This window comes from Brassica oleracea, chromosome C2, assembly GCF_000695525.1.
Source record: "Brassica oleracea var. oleracea cultivar TO1000 chromosome C2, BOL, whole genome shotgun sequence".
Taxonomy (NCBI): domain Eukaryota; kingdom Viridiplantae; phylum Streptophyta; class Magnoliopsida; order Brassicales; family Brassicaceae; genus Brassica; species Brassica oleracea.
The window spans coordinates 401502-417702 of NC_027749.1; the positions used below are offsets into that span (position 1 = coordinate 401502).

At 39.0% G+C, this 16201-nt stretch overlaps 3 protein-coding genes and 1 non-coding gene across 5 annotated transcripts; 2 read left to right on the forward strand and 2 right to left on the reverse strand.

The window, feature by feature from the left end:
* Positions 1-198: 198 nt before the first annotated feature.
* On the forward strand, positions 199-8830 carry LOC106326701 (E3 ubiquitin-protein ligase PRT6-like). Of its 2 annotated transcripts, none has more exons than XM_013764616.1 (18): positions 199-396; positions 476-747; positions 820-1914; positions 2052-3226; positions 3315-3455; positions 3796-4039; positions 4122-4823; positions 5016-5210; positions 5319-5905; positions 6031-6082; positions 6165-6783; positions 6933-7114; positions 7191-7723; positions 7822-7926; positions 8015-8081; positions 8176-8253; positions 8346-8414; positions 8508-8830. In XM_013764616.1, exons 2-18 carry the CDS (start codon positions 685-687, stop codon positions 8577-8579), a joined length of 5979 nt encoding a protein of 1992 aa, XP_013620070.1. In that variant the 5' UTR covers positions 199-396; positions 476-684; the 3' UTR covers positions 8580-8830. The 2 variants fall into 2 exon arrangements, with proteins under 2 accessions (XP_013620070.1, XP_013620071.1); XM_013764617.1 differs by having other exon boundaries at positions 6942-7114.
* A 120-nt stretch (positions 8831-8950) lies between these two features.
* On the reverse strand, positions 8951-9763 carry LOC106326702 (metallothionein-like protein type 2, MT2-4/MT2-25). The gene is made up of 2 exons (XM_013764618.1): positions 9529-9763; positions 8951-9371 (listed from the first exon to the last, which is right to left on the reverse strand). The coding sequence occupies exons 1-2, from the start codon at positions 9588-9590 to the stop codon at positions 9188-9190; spliced, it is 246 nt and encodes an 81-aa protein (XP_013620072.1). The 5' UTR covers positions 9591-9763; the 3' UTR covers positions 8951-9187.
* A 1624-nt stretch (positions 9764-11387) lies between these two features.
* Positions 11388-11460, reverse strand: TRNAK-CUU. The gene has a single exon. It is a non-coding gene; the product is annotated as a tRNA-Lys (tRNA).
* A 260-nt stretch (positions 11461-11720) lies between these two features.
* LOC106325631 (WD repeat-containing protein 44) lies at positions 11721-15018 on the forward strand. The gene is made up of 7 exons (XM_013763676.1): positions 11721-13346; positions 13426-13516; positions 13594-13751; positions 13838-13889; positions 13987-14066; positions 14139-14232; positions 14355-15018. The coding sequence occupies exons 1-7, from the start codon at positions 11832-11834 to the stop codon at positions 14984-14986; spliced, it is 2622 nt and encodes an 873-aa protein (XP_013619130.1). The 5' UTR covers positions 11721-11831; the 3' UTR covers positions 14987-15018.
* Positions 15019-16201: the final 1183 nt, after the last annotated feature.

Here is a 16201-nt window from a genome sequence, read left to right on the forward strand (position 1 = left end):
ACTTGTAAATGTAATAACCATTTTCCAAAAAAAAAGTCAATTTAAGATATACTCCAACATTTTTAAAGACTCTGTGGAGCTAGTGAACTGATAAAGAGAACAATTATAGTAATTGAAAATTTCAACTTGATAGTAATATATTTTCCTTTTTTTGAAAATTTCAACAACTAAACAAAAAAAGAAAGAAGCAACATTAATATTCCAATCATTAGATGAGAAAATCATCAAAGTCCCAAACAGCTCCCGAGACTTTTTCTTCTAATCCTATCTCTAATTTGTAAAAGAAAGAGACTCGCCGAGCTTCGCAAACCGCCACGTCTCGCTTAATCAACTAACAAACTCTCCCTCTCTCGAATTGTTGCTTTGCGTCAAATCGGATAATCTTTCGATCGGAAGGTATATTTCTTCTTCTTCTTCTTTAGTTATGAATAGAATTTGATTTTGATGATTTGTATAATCGTTTTGAATTTTGCAGTTACCTCGACCGATTCAGACTTTGCGAGAAGAGGAAGAGGATCACTCCCTACTTCTATCCGAGTCTCTCATCGTCTTCCGACGTTTTTACCTCGGCGGAGGAACCAAGCTCTGGAGAGTCGCCGCAGCTCCGTGCTAGGGTTAAGCAGGTGTCTCTGCAGCGTCGTGTCCGTGGTGGTGCTGTATCTCCGCCGCTCGTTGATCGGAGAGATGGAGACCGACTCGCCTCTCTTCGGTTCATTTCTCCCCAGCTCACACGATTCCCTCCTCGAGGTATCGTTTTAGATTCATATAGAGTTTGCCGTTGCTTTGTTTTAATAGTAATCGTGAGATTGTTTCTTGTAGAGGCTTGCCTTCGTTGGCGTACCTAAAGAACGCTGCTCCAAACAAGGCCTAGTGGAGTTCGTTAGAGCTAACCCTTCCAAAATCTCGGAGATCGTCTCTGCTCTCTTACCTACCGATGAGGAAGTTAGATCCGAATTGAAGGAAACGAGGGAACGGTCTCGGAAGTCTGCGGTGAGTGCCACCATGAAGAAGAGGTTCAGTGAGACTATGAATTGGCTGCAGTGGTTGATGTTCGAGGACGATCCTGGTGTTTCCTTGAGTAATCTCGCTGAGTTGAACGTTGATCAGCGAGGTGTTTGCGGCTCCGTATGGGGACACAATGATATAGCGTATAAGTGCAGGACGTGCGAGAACGATCCGACTTGTGCAATCTGCGTGCCTTGTTTCGAGAATGGGGATCACAAGCTCCACGATTATTCGGTTATTTACACTGGCGGTGGTTGCTGTGATTGTGGGGACGAGACGGCGTGGAAACGGGAGGGTTTCTGTTCCAAGCATAAAGGTTCTGAACAGATCCAGCCCCTCCCTGAGAATCTAGCGAACTCGGTTGGGCCTGTGCTTGATGCGCTTTTTGCTTGTTGGAGTGGCAAGCTCTCATCTGCGGAGAGTATTGTTCAGAAAGATGCTCTTGTAGTAGTACTCCAGAAGATGTCAAACGAGTTGACATTTGCGGTTGTTGAAATGCTTCTGGAATTTAGTCAGTCTACTGAGAGTCTGCTGAGTTTCGTTGCTAGAAGGATTATCTCTTCAGGTGGTCTGCTGAATTATCTCGTGAAGGCTGAGAGGTTCTTGGACCAAGATGTAACCAGGAAGCTACATGACTTGTTCCTCAAATTGATAGCAGATCCAGTCTTTAAGTCGGAATTTGCGAAAGCATTTGCGAGTTACTATCCGGTTGTGATAAGTGAAGCGGTTAGGCAGGGTTCTGATAATGCATTCAAGAAATTTCCACTGCTGTCTACATTTTCTGTGCAAATCCTCACGGTGCCAACTCTAACACCATTTCTGGTGAAGGAAATGAATTTTCTGGCTATGCTTTTGGGATGCCTCAATGATATCTTTGTTTCTTGTTCTGGAGAGGATGGTGTGCTACAGGTAAACACATAGCTTCCTTTCTCATTTGATTGGTATAGTAGTTCACTATTGTGTTATGTTACTTTAATGATGATGAGTTTTTTTTTTCCGGTTGATTGTGTTGGCAGCGAGATGTATTTGACGGTTTTCTTTTGTAGGCTACGAAGTGGGAACGGATGTCTGAGATAAGCGACCGTGTCATGGCAGACTTGAAATTTGTTACGAGCCATGCTGTAGTTTCGAAGTATGCAACACATGAACATCGGGATTTATCAAGATCATGGTTGATACTCATGACCTTTACTCAAGGAATGAATCGTATAAAAAGAGAGACTGGAATCCATATTGAAGACGAAAATGAGTATATGCATTTATTCTTTGTTTTGGGTCATTCAATAGCTGTTATTCACTCTCTGTTGGTTACTGGTACATATTCTGCTGCCAATGATGAAGAAATAGAAAATGAGGGAACCACCAAGGCAGGACTTGACAAGTGTGATGGAGATGGAAAAAGGTATGCAAAAGTTGGGAGATTGTCTCATGAAGATTCGGTATGTACTGCAATGGTAAGCAGCAGCTCCTCTGATAGCTCGATAGCCTCTGAAGTCAACAAAATTGACCCTTTCCGTGCGCGGCTTCCTTCTTCTGCCATATGGTTGATACGCGAGTGTTTGAAAGTTCTGGAGACATGCTTAGAAGATGATGAAGGTATATCAAAATTTCTTTGCAGAAACGTCTCTGGCAGCACGATGTCATGGCCAAAGAGAAATTTTTCAAAGGTTGAAATTGGAAGAAGTGTATCCAGTAGTCTTGCCAGTTCTAGCAGAGATCCGAGTACTGGCTTATCACCTCTATGCGGCGATATACAAACAAATCTTACCTTGGATAATGTTGATGGGTCGAATGGGGAGGTTCAGACAGATGTGAAGGCTTACTCTAGGAGAGTATCTTGCAACTCTTCCTATCCGAATGCATCCGGAGTACATATACTTGGTCTGTGTGATTGGCCGGACATCCAATACGATGTGAGCTCTCAGCCCATATCAGTTCATCTGCCGTTACACCGGTTACTATCTTTGCTCTTACAAAAAGCATTAGAGAGGTGTTATGGAGAATCGGCATTGCACCATGGAGTTAATGTTAGTCATGAGATCCCACAGGCTGACTTCTTCAGCTACGTGATAGGAGATTTCCATCCTTATGGATTTTCTGCACTTGTTATGGAGCATGTGCTCCGCATTAGGGTATTCTGTGCCCAAGTTATTGCTGGAATGTGGAAGAAGAATGCGGATTCTGCGTTAGTAACTTGCGAGTGGTATCGGTCAGTTCGTTGGTATGTGAAAGAATACTATTGTTATCATGAAGCGCTGTAGTTCATCATTCACTCGCATGTTTTTCATTTTAGTTGTTTCCATTTACAGGTCAGAACAGGGACTTGAGCTTGATCTATTTCTGCTGCAGTGTTGTGGTGCGTTGGCTCCCGCAGATTCTTATGTTAATAAGCTTCTCGACCGATTTGGGCTCAAGAGCTATCTTTCACTAAACCCCAATATGACAAATGAGTATGTAGCTATTGTCCTCCTACTGCTAATCGTTCTCAGTACATGGTTTAAAAGTTCTGCTACATCAATCTGTCAAGTTATCTCGTACAGTATGATTCTCTCCATTTAACAGAAGCATATTGTCTCTAATTATTGAAGTATATCGTCTTTAATTAATTGTATTACTCTGTAAGTCTTCTCTGTTTCGTATTTATATATTGCTAGATGGTCAGTTTTTTTTTTTTTTGAACACAATGCTAGATGGTTAGTTAAAACGACCCTCTTGTATCTAAAAAGTTTATTGTTATTAGTCTTTCTTGCCTGATTTTGACATTTATTCTGATCATAAAATTCTTTTCAGGTATGAAGCAGTTTTGGTCCAGGAAATGCTTGCTCTTCTGATACAGATCCTGCAAGAAAGGCGATTTTGTGGTCTTTCTACTGCTGAAAGTTTGAGAAGAGAGATCATATTCAAGTTAGCCACTGGAGATTTCACTCATAGTCAATTGGTCAAATCTTTACCCCGTGAACTGTCCAAGTCGGATGAGCTCCAGGAGGTCTTAGACAACGTTTCAGTATATTGTAATCCATCCGGCATGAACCAGGCATTGATTCAAATCCATATACTGGCCTCACCCTTAAGTTGACACGCAATGTAAAACTCACGTGACGTTAGTTCTTTGGCAGGGAAAGTATTCACTACGGTCATCTTGTTGGAAGGAATTGGATCTCTACCACCCTCGTTGGCATTCGAGAGAGTTGCAATCTGCAGAAGAAAGATTTTCACGCTATTGTGGAGTGTCTGCGGTGACCACTCAGCTTCCTAGGTGGAGAATGATCTATCCGCCGCTAAAGGGACTTTCTAGAATCGGCACTTGCAAAGCCACATTTCAGATCATTTGCTCAACTTTATACTACGCACTACAGAGTGGTACATCTGTTAAATCACGCGCTCAAGATGGCGTTCTCATAAGTGCATTGCACTTACTCTCGTTATCATTGGATATTTGCACTCAGCAAAGGGGATCTAATATTCAGGCTTGTTGCGTAGAAGATTCTATTCCGATTCTCGAATTAGCTGGTCTAGAAATAATTGGTCTAAATCAAGGGACTGGAAAAGAAAGTTTGTTGTCTCTTCTTGTTTCATTAATGAGGACCCGTGAAGGCGATGGTCTCCATCAATTTCCAGAGGCTGGCAGTTGTAATATTTCATCCTGGATTGGAAACTTGCTGAAGAAGTTCAGTGAAATTGATTCTGTTTGTATGAACCTATTGCAAAGTCTTGCCCCGGAGGTGGTCGGTCACTCTGGCTTTGACAAAGCCATATCAGGCTCTGCTTCTGATGACACACGCAAGGCTAAAGCTAGAGAGAGGCAGGCTGCTATTCTGGTAAGATTTTTAAGTTTCAACTCTGTCTCCGGATGTTTATTAACTGGAAGCCTGCATGTAGTAATATATTTTTATTTTTTTGGTATAAGACAGTCTAGATCGTTTAAATGTTCATTATTTAACTTATTATCTACAGTAATAATTGATAAGATCCAGGATAAACTAGTTATGGGTATTCTAACTTGGATGCAGGCAAAAATGAAAGCTGAACAATCAAAATTCTTGTCTACCTTGAGTTCCAGCATGGATGATGATGATCTAAGATCTGAAACTGAAACAAGTGATTCCGTAGTGGAACAGGATTCAGAAATTGCTATTCGTGAAGTTTGCTCCTTCTGCCATGACCCAGATTCCAAAGACCCGGTTTCTTTCTTGATTTTTCTCCAGGTTAGTAGCGTGGATGATGCTATTATTTGTGATTTTTAATGTTAAATAAACGTATACTCCGAGGAAGTTTTGTTTTGTATCCTTAATAATTTCTTTTCCTACCTGCAGAAATCTAAACTTTTGAGTTTTGTGAATAGAGGCCCTCCATCTTTGGATCAATGTCCACAATCTGAAAAGAAGATACCCATGGATGAAGCTCCCGATCTCCAGAGAATAAATGTTTCCTCAGACAGTTTAAGAATGATTCCTCATGTGCTGCAGCTGTCAGATGATGCAACCTCCGAGTCTGCTACAGATTCTGTGCTTGAGGCTTTAACAGCCCGGCTTTTAGGGAATGGTCAGAAGGAGAAGAGGTCTAGCGATGGGAGGGGAAAAGATGAATCTAACTTGGAGTCATTGGAGACAGCTATGTATCAAACTGTTCGCAAAAAAACTGAAAACATGATAAATCAAAGCCTTACACATGTAAATCATCGACAGCCTGATTCTGAAAGTAGTTCGGTGAGGAGTTCCGTTGGTGGTCTATCTACTTTGCATAGGTTTCAAGATATTCGATCAAAACAAACCTCCAGATATCTGGATGTCAGTGCAGATGGGTTTCACCCTGCCGACTGTGATGGGGTTTATCTTTCATCATGTGGACATGCTGTGCATCAAAGCTGTCTTGAACGATATTTAAACTCGTTAAAAGAAAGGTGAGACATGGTGAACCCTTTTTCATTCATGTCGATATCTCCGTCCCACCTGTTGCTTGCTTGATTCACATTTGTGATGTTAACATTGCATTTAAAATCTCTTTTTCTTTGTTTGGATGGTGTAGGTCTGACAGAAGAAATGTTTTTGAAGGTGCACATATAGTGGATCTTGTACAGGTATTTATATGACCAGTTTAGATATATTTTATGGGGTTTTAATGTGCTCCTTCTGAAGCTTCATCACTGTTTCTTCTTTCAGGGAGAATTTCTCTGTCCTGCATGCCGCCGACTAGCTAATTCTGTGTTGCCTGCATGTCCTGGAGACTTGTGTTCTGTATCAAAGCTACAAGAAAGTTTGCATGCTAAGTTAGGTAGATTAGATGAACATATACCTTCTTTTTGGCTATCTGAAGCGTTGTGTCTACTACAGTCTGCTGCTAACGTGATCGAAGATGGTGATAGTCTTAAAGCAGTATCTCTGCAGGGAGATGAGCCAAGAAGAAAAGATCTTCAATCTGTCTCCAACAAGCTCTGGAATTTCTATTTTTCTAAGCGACAGGAAAAACCTCCAGGAAGTTCTTGGCTACCACAATCGATCATCATGTGGGACACCCTTAAGTACTCTCTAATTTCAATGGAAATTGTGACTCGTTGTGCGAAGAATACAATGCTTCCTGTCTATGGTATTGACTCCTTGTATGAAGAGTTTAAAACCTCTAAGGGAATTGCTTTGTCACTCTTATTACGAGTGGTACAGAGCACCCGGACAAAGAATGCTTTACATGTTCGTCAGAGATTTGTGGGTATGAAGCATCTTGCGGAGTCTATATGCTCTGGAATCTCAAGTACTTCTTCAAGCAGCATATTTGGAAGTGAAGGTACTTTGTTTCCAATTCTGATAGAGAGAGAATCAGTTATATGGCATTGTCTGTCTACTTTAAACTGACATAAGTTGGGATTAGTTTTAGTCTCTCTACAATTTTCCAAATTGTAGATGATGTTTCTTGATAAATCTGAGAATTTTCAGGCGCAGCAGGTTCGTGGAAGAATATAAACCTGCTATGGAGTCGAGCATCTGATCCAGTTCTTGCCCATGACCCATTTTCATCACTGATGTGGGCTCTCTTTTGTCTCCCATCTCCTTTCATCACATGCGAGGAATCTCTATTATCAATTGTGCATATTTTCTACAGTGTCTCTGTTATTCAGGTATATGCCACATTGTAGACTAGTTTTGCTTCTTAAGACTCACTTTTTCTTAATCATGTTTTTTTTTTTGGTGCAGACTGTAATTACATATTGTGCAGGTCGCCTGTGTTACACTAGTGAGTTAGATTTCAAAGAAAATCTGCTTAGCGACATCTCCATAGCTTTGAGAGAATCAGGTGGTTGGGAGTATTTCAGGTCTAATAATATGGAGTTATCATGTGATATAAAAGAGACGATCCGTAAATATAGTCTTCCTTTTTTGAGGAGATGTGCGTTGTTGTGGAGGTTACTTAAAACTGCGCCTGGGAAGTTTCATGAAGAGGTACATATGTTCGATGTGCCATCTGACTCCAACAGCGACTATATGGATTTCATGTATAGTCCTCAATCTGAGCTGAATCATGTGAGTGAATTGGAGAAAATGTTCAAGATTCCGCCCATTGATACCGTTATCAATGATGAACTTCTCCGGTCTTCATCGCAAACATGGCTTCGACATTTCCAGATGGAATACAGAGTTAACAGAGTTAAAGGACCCCTTTGCATAACCCCTGTAGTTACTTTCCAGCTTATGAAATTACCCAATTTATACCAGGACCTATTGCAAAGGTTTGCATCAGCGTCTCTCTCTCTCTCTCTCTGGTTTTGTACAAATTTATTTCCCTTAACTTCTCTAAAGAAGAAAGATTTCTTATTGTTATTATTAGGTATATCAAAAAGCCTTGCAGGAACTGCACGAAAGTTATCGAAGAACCTGCACTATGTCTTCTCTGTGGAAGATTGTGTTCTCCTATATGGAGACCTTGTTGCAGGTTTTTGCTTCACTTTCACTACTCTCGAAATATCCTAGTTATTGTTTTTTAGAAACCATTTAAATACGTTTCCGACATACTTTTACAGAGAAAGTGGTTGTCAGACTCATGCAGTCACATGTGGTGCTGGTACTGGTGTATATCTTCTGATACGGGTATAGCTTCTCTTGTGACAATATATCGCTTGTGTATGTATGGTGTTTGCGTCGTTATTGGGGGGTTTTAAATTGATTATTCATTTTTCAATAGCGGACTACAATTTTGCTACAAAGATTTGCAAGACAATCACCTTGGCCATCTCCTTATTTGGATACATTTGGAGAAGAGGTAGTAGGCCTTCGATAATTTTAATAGGTGTGATCGTGTTGATTCAGATGTTTGATTACTAAGGTTATCGATTGATTTAATTTTTATTCCAGGATATTGAGATGGCCAGAGGGAAACCACTATACCTGAATGAAGAACGCTATGCTGCATTAACATACATGGTCAGTAGATGTTTTGACTCACCAATCAGTAAATCAATAGGAAGAACCAAAGTTTGTATGGATGGTAATATCAGTGTTCTGCTTTGATGTCAGGTTGGATCTCATGGACTCGATCACAGCTCGAAAGTTCTCAACCAAACCACAATTGGAGCCTTCTTAACTTAAAGAAAAGGTCTTTGTTCTCTTTCTGTCCTTCTCTTCTCAGGGATTGTTCTCCGTGTACATTATACATGTTGCTTTTAAATCATCATCAGTTAACATCCTATAGATTTGAGAGATTTTCTGATGATTTCCTTTATTTTATTTTGATTAGACTCTGTTTTGGTTGATTTCTTTATTTGTGGAGATGACATCATATGCTTGTAAATAAGAATATTTTCTTTGACGATGATACAGTAGCTTCATTTGTTCAAAAAGGGTCGAGTAATCTCCAAATTTTCAAGAGCTTGGTATTATATGTTAAGCGTTATCTCATTAGTGTCTGCATCTAAGCTTTATAACGAGCGGCTTCAACTTGATTGTGTACTGAGCAAAAATGAAGCAACCTTAAAAAGATATGACTGAAACTTCAATCACAAACCCCATAACACTTTCGAATCATATATAGTCACACAGATACAACATGCAGAGATAATATCTTATGACCAAACCTTAAACACACACAGAAGAAGACGAAAAACAACAGGACTCACATAGCCAGCCAAACAACCGGCGAAATAAGTCATTATTACATATTAGCAAACATAACAAGAGTTTGGGTTTATTGGGGTTGTTCATTTACAAGTGCAAGGGTTGTCGCACTTGCAGTCAGATCCGCACTTGCATCCATCATTCTCGGCGAAGAAAGTCTCGCCAGAAGCCTCATACTGAGAGTTCATCGACGGAGCAACGCCGAGGACAAGAGTCTGGGTGGTGGTAGTCTCCCCTGAGAAGCCCAAGTCTGGGTACATCTTGCAACTGTGCAAAGCGAAAATACAAAGATTGTTTGTCAACAAGATGATCAAAGAACCACCAAATTCAATATACCAAGAGGTCTCTCATAAACAGCTGCATGAAGCAAATATTTCTCGGGAAAAAGGTTTACAAAAAGGACGAGAGAGTGGGGAGATATTACCCTTTGCAGCCATCACACTTGCAGTCAGATCCGCAGCTACAGTTTCCTCCACAGCAAGACATCTTCTCTTCGAAACTTTGAAGAAATCTAAAATGTTAATTTGGCTTTTGAGAGAGATACTGAGATAACGAGGAGCTCATGATCCCATCATATTTATATGCAAAATGAGAGACTATGGACCCTCCACCTGTCAAGACTTTAGTCAACTCTTATCACCTAAATAATCGTTCCAGTATTCATTTCTGTTTAATACTTTCCTTCTTTCTCCAACAGAAAAATTGAAAATTTGAGAATGAAGATGAAATGAAGTCAAACTCCATCATTAAAGTTCGTGTGATTTATTGCAAAATATCTTTTTTAAAATTACCATCAATTCAAAATTTATTTCCCTTTTAGCTCACGGAAAATCAGTTTCTTACCACCATTCAACACCAAAAATATTACTCTGCCTATATTTGATGGAAAAAAAGGAATCAAATCTACAATAAAATCCAATTAAAAAAAATAACTCTGCTTCTTTTAAAAAGGCCGAAACATTAAAAAAAAACATCCTCAAACTTGAAAACTACTATCCCACCACTAGTACTGGACATTTTATCCGTTAAATTTGATTCGATTCGTTATTCGTTTCGATTCGATCCGAAAATTCCGGAAACTTTCGAATCAAAGCAAATACTAAAAATCAATAATCAAAACAAATCACAAATATTAAAATTTTGGAAAGCGGATATCCGATCTGGCAATATATAAATACATGTATATCTTGATTATATTTAAAGTTTTTAATGTATAAAATTATATAAATATTATTCTAACATATCATTTGATAAATTCTATTCACATTATTACTTATATAAAAGTATTACATAAAAGGAAGAGAACACATTTATGATAATTATATTTTTTTCTTAAGTTTTGTGTTATTATAATTGTTAACTAAGTTCAAAAAATTTTACAAAATATGTAGATTCACTACTTCTTTTAATTTTTATCATATATATCATGCAAAAAAAATATTTAACAAAACAAATTTGTATCAAACTTTTAAGAATATTTGTATTAATCAAAACATATGAGATATCCGTAAGTATTCGTAAATATCCGCAAATATCTATTTATTTTCCAGATATCCGTTTTTCCGAATATCCGTATTTTTTCGAAGCAAAGCAAATCGAAAAATTAGATATCCGTGACATACGAAGCAAATCATAAATACCTTCAAAAATCCGGATATCCGATCCGTGCCAAGACCTACCCGCCACTTGACATTTTAGGATTGTATGATTGGTTTTATAGTTTATCATTTGTTGGTTTTTCAAAACTCTTGGATTAGTTTAGATAATAGACTGATTGATTTGATTTTCTTTAAAAAAGTCTCTTAAGACAAGATGTTGCAAAAGAAAGTAGTGTTCCAAAGTTTGGCTTCCATGACTTTTGACAAAGCGAATTAAAAGTACACAAAAAAGATGAGGCAGGTTGGGGTGGGCTACCAAAAGAAATGTGTGCCCATGATGGACCTTGTCCATTCTATGTGATATTCGAATCAAATCTATAGAAAAAGGTAATGGTAAAATTAGGAGGACCATCCATATACGTATAATGCAGTATCGACAAGTCCAATTCTATAATGATTGCGTTTTGCTTTTCTTTATATTGGATTGTGCTTTGCTTTTCTATAAAGATAACCAAAATGCTTAGAATGTTAGGAACTAGTTAAAAAAAGAATTTAAATGAATATTTTATATTTGCATAGTTGTATATAAGTTAATATCTGATTGGTATTATTTGTTCTGTAAATTTCAAGTGGAAGGAGGATCAAGAAGAAAAAAAAAGATTTTTTTTTTTAAAATATAACATTTCGCCCACCGTGGGGCTCGAACCCACGACCACAAGGTTAAGAGCCTTGCGCTCTACCAACTGAGCTAGACGGGCTGTTGAAAGTATTGTATGACACACATTATCTCTATTAAAAGACCAATTGTTCAAGCTAAACAGGTAACTCGATACAAGCAATTTGATCCTAATGCCAAAACTATTCTAATAACAAAAAGAAACAGAGACTACAAGACCTCACTAGTCTCATGGCTCCACTTGAATGATTTAAACAAGTTGGGCTTTTAAACGGGCTTATATATGTATATTAAGCGAGTTGAACATGATATTTACGAATATCCCCCATAAATAGTGTTAGGGATCCCTTGATTATCTCCTTCCCACTCCTCTCCCTCCAAAACATATCACACGACACAGAAAAAAATAATTCAAATTTGAATCTGGAAAATAATCAAAACCTATGTATAGCTATGGCGAATCGAGACGGCGTTAAACTCGAACGTAAGAAGACGATGACGATGAACTGGGCGGGGTTAGGCGACGTTGAAGACGACGACGACCACTTCTTCGAGAGCTCCAACCGTATCTCCACCGTCGTACCCGTAGATTTAGCGTCGTCCTCCGACGAGGAAGGCGAGTTCGACGATTGCCGGATCTCCTTCTCTCGCCCTCCTCCTCCTGAGCCGAACATGTCGCCGGATTACGATATCTGGATGTCGGCGCCGGGATCTATAACCGAGAGGCGACGCAAGCTTCTCAACGGAATGGGGATCGAGTCGAAGAGGAGCATGCTCGGAGCCATCTCGATCCAGCGCGTGAGCAATAATCCTGTAACGGCTCGAGAAGCCGTTACAGAGGTTAATAAGGAAACGCCTCCTCCGGAGATAGTTCAACAGTTTCATCGATCTTCGGTTATGATCGTACGGTCCAGATCCGATTCCGATATCGAATCGTCTTCAGCTGAGAAGAAGAGGAAAGACGAAATGTTAGGGAAAACGTCTAAATCGCGTCTCACCAGAACCGCGTCTGCGGCTGGGAGAACTTGCCTGCAGCACTCCACGCAAGCTCAATCCTCACCGTCGCCGCGGGAAACAAACGGGCGAGCTCAAGCCCAACGGGCCGCGATGCTTTCTTCTGCGATTTCAAACACTCAGTTCAGCGCCTTCTTCCTGATAAAGAATCTCGACACAGGCAAAGAGTTCGTCGTGAAGGAGTACGGCGAGAACGGGATGTGGAACCGTCTCAGCGATATTCAAACGGGGAAGCAGCTGACGATGGACGAGTTCGAGAAGAGCGTTGGATACTCATCAGTTGTCAAGGACCTCATGCGGCGCGAAAACGCGAGCTCGGCTGTTGATATGAGGAAGTTCAATTCGTACGTGTCGAAGAGCTTGAGAGTGAGCAAGAAGAAAGGAGCTGCGTTGCTGAAGAACATAAAGGGTGTGGCCCACTCAATGAGCTCCAAGGCTTCTTCGGAGAAGGATTCCTCTACTGGTAGTGGCACAAGCAGTCCTAAAGTAGTTGACGGGAAGGGGAACGACCAGACGAATCAGTGGGTGAAGGTGAGGCATTCAGGGAAGTCTCATAAGGATCTAAGTGCGTTGCATTTGTGCCAAGAGATTCAAGCTCATCAAGGAGCTATCTGGACTATGAAGTTTAGTTTAGATACTCATTTGTTGGCTAGTGGAGGGGAGGATTGTGCTATTCATGTGTGGGAGGTTCAGGAATGCGAGATTATGTCGATGAGTGAAGGGAGCTTGACGCCGATTCATCCTTCAATGTCTGCTTCTTCTTCGGAAGGTGATGATTCAGAAGTGCACAATGAGAAGAAGAAAAAAGGGAAAGGTTCATCTGCTAAAAAAGGAAGTCAGATACCAGATTATGTCCATGCGCCTGAAACTGTCTTCTCATTGTCGGATAAACCAATGTGCTCTTTCACTGGCCATTTGGATGATGTTTTGGACTTGTCCTGGTCTAGGTCAAATGTTAGTTTTTGTTCCTTTCTTGCTATGCAAGAAAACATGAATTGCTGTCTTATAAACTTAACCCAGCCTTCTCATGCAGCTATTGCTTTCATCTTCCAAGGACAAAACAGTGCGATTATGGGATATTGAAACTCAAAGCTGCCTAAAACTGTTTGCCCACAATGACTATGGTAAGATGAGAAATGTCATTTTAATACACTCACAATGCTGGGAGCTTAATAATGCCTTGCACAATTTGGTTTTTCAGTTACTTGTGTACATTTTAATCCATTGGATGAAGATTACTTCATAAGTGGCTCCCTTGATGCTAAGATCCGTATATGGAACATATCGAACCGTCAAGTAGTGGAGTGGAATGATCTAAATGAAATGGTTACCGCGGTTTGTTACACTCCTGATGGTCAGGTGCTTAATTCTCTTGAGTTGTCACATTCTTTTACTTGAAAATTGATGACATGGTATTGATATCTCTATGCTTCTTTGATACGTAGGCTGCATTTGTAGGCTCACATAAAGGGAATTGTCGGCTTTACAGTGCAGAGGGTATATATATTGGCTAAATACTTATTACATTTTGTAACTATGTTCATTAATTAACCTTACACTCTTCATAAATATTTTATCTCTTTTAATTGATCAGATTGCAAGTTGGAGCAAACAAACCATATTGATCTACAAAACAAAAAGAAAGCTCAAGCTAAGAAGATCACAGCTTTCCAGGTTCCACTCTTTATTTTCTAAAGATGTTTATAAGAAAGGATTGTTCCTTACCACTGAGTTTTGTATGAACAGTTTTCACCGATTAATCCAGCAGAAGTGCTTGTAACTTCTGCTGATTCACGCATTCGGATTCTTGATGGCACTGAACTTGTTCAAAAATTCAGAGGTATGTAAATTGAAACAATTCATTCATTTCTTCATCTAATTTCACCAAAAAAAAAATTTATAAATCGTTGACAAAAACAATTTTTTTTATTAAAAATCTTGTATTGATCCGTAAACATGCAGGTTTCAAAAACACATGCAGCCAAATGACAGCATCGTACACGCTAGACGCTAAACACATTATCTGCGCAAGCGAGGACTCGCAGGTTTACGTGTGGAAACACGAAGAGCCACGACTAGGAATCACCGGCAGAAAAACCATCGCCATGTGTACTTCGTACGAAGCCTTCCCATGCAAAGACGTTTCCGTGGCAATCCCCTGGCATGGCGTCGTAAAAGGCGAACCACCACCCACTCATTCTAACAAAAACACGAAAAAAACTTCAACCACCACTACACAATTAGATGGTAAAAAGTCCGGCCTCCCACCGTTACCTAAAAAGAACAACGACAACACCGTGGACGGAGAAGCAGAACAACATCAAGAGGATGCGCCCATGACGGATACTCCGCAGAACGAAACAGAGAACAACAATACAGGAGAGACATTAAAGCCAGGGGATTCACCATCTATGTCGTTATCTTCTCGGATATCTTCTTGGTCTTGGTTTGATGGTAGTGGTAGTCATGGATCGCATAATCAACCAACGGCTTGGGGAATGGTGATCGTTACATCCACCATCGGTGGTCAAATCCGAGCGTACCAGAATTTTGGGTTGCCCCGCAGAGTCAGTCGTCAAGGCTCTTTGTTTTGACGCAGTTCATTATACGTATATTTATACAGTGTACAGCTCCTACAAAGTTCTTGTATAGTCTACTGAGTTTGATATGTAAATTATATAACCACAGATTGACATAAAAGAATAGATCCAAACATTGTATTGCATCATCAAAACTCATATTGATTTTAGAGTTTTTTTTTTGGTAAAGAAAAAATAAAAAATTGATTAGAGTTGGTCCATGACCTTTTTTAAAAAATGTTATTGATCTTCTTGCTCCATATATAGTTAAAAATATGTAGTCGTCATGTTCGTACTAGCTTTTGCTTAGTATGGGCTTCGCTGACATAGTCACATCTCTACTCCCTAGTAACTAGGGCCTAGTTTTAAATGGAACATTACACTGCAACCGAAAGTAAAACCGTTATACCTCAGTTTTAGAAATCAGCTGATTACTCTGAACATTGAACCTTTGTGTGTTTGAATTCTATGTTGTTTAGCCCAATCATGTTTTTGAAAGGACAAAAAAATAGAAAGGTACAAAACAGAATGATGTGGTCCAAAAAGGAAAAAGTGTTGATGTCTATCGAGGTACACAGAACGAAGCATATGGTCTTTGTCCACACCAAAGCATTTCTTTTTCTACTTTTCCCAATTTCGAGCTTCTAACGGCACTCTATATTATACTATATTACTATAGTTACTTTCTTTAATTATTACTTTCATGTTTAAAATCATTTTCTACTAAATATTATATCTATCAGTTTATCCCCTATATATTATTTGAGAAGCATTACAACTTTTTTTTGTAACCACATGTCATCATTAGAATGATTCTTAGAATCATTAGAAAAATATGTTGGTCCATCTAATTATATAATAAGCATTTTATTAAACTAACAATAAATTCATCATTAATGTACTTTATTATTTCCTTAAATAAAATTTACGAAATTGCCTAATGTGGCTAAAGTATATATATGGCAATTATTGATTTTGAATAATAAAGATTTGATAAAAAATAGTGTATCTTCTATCATATTTGTTTAATTTTAAACTATTAAATAAATTAAACAACCACAATAACCATATAATAAAAATTTAGATTTTTATGTATATGCTATATTTTTGAATTTTTACAAACGGCTATAAATTACTAAAACTGTTAAAAGTCTCACATTCAAATTTTATGATCCATGGTTTAAAATTTTTGTTATGACAAAATACAAATGATTACAAAAATTATATAAG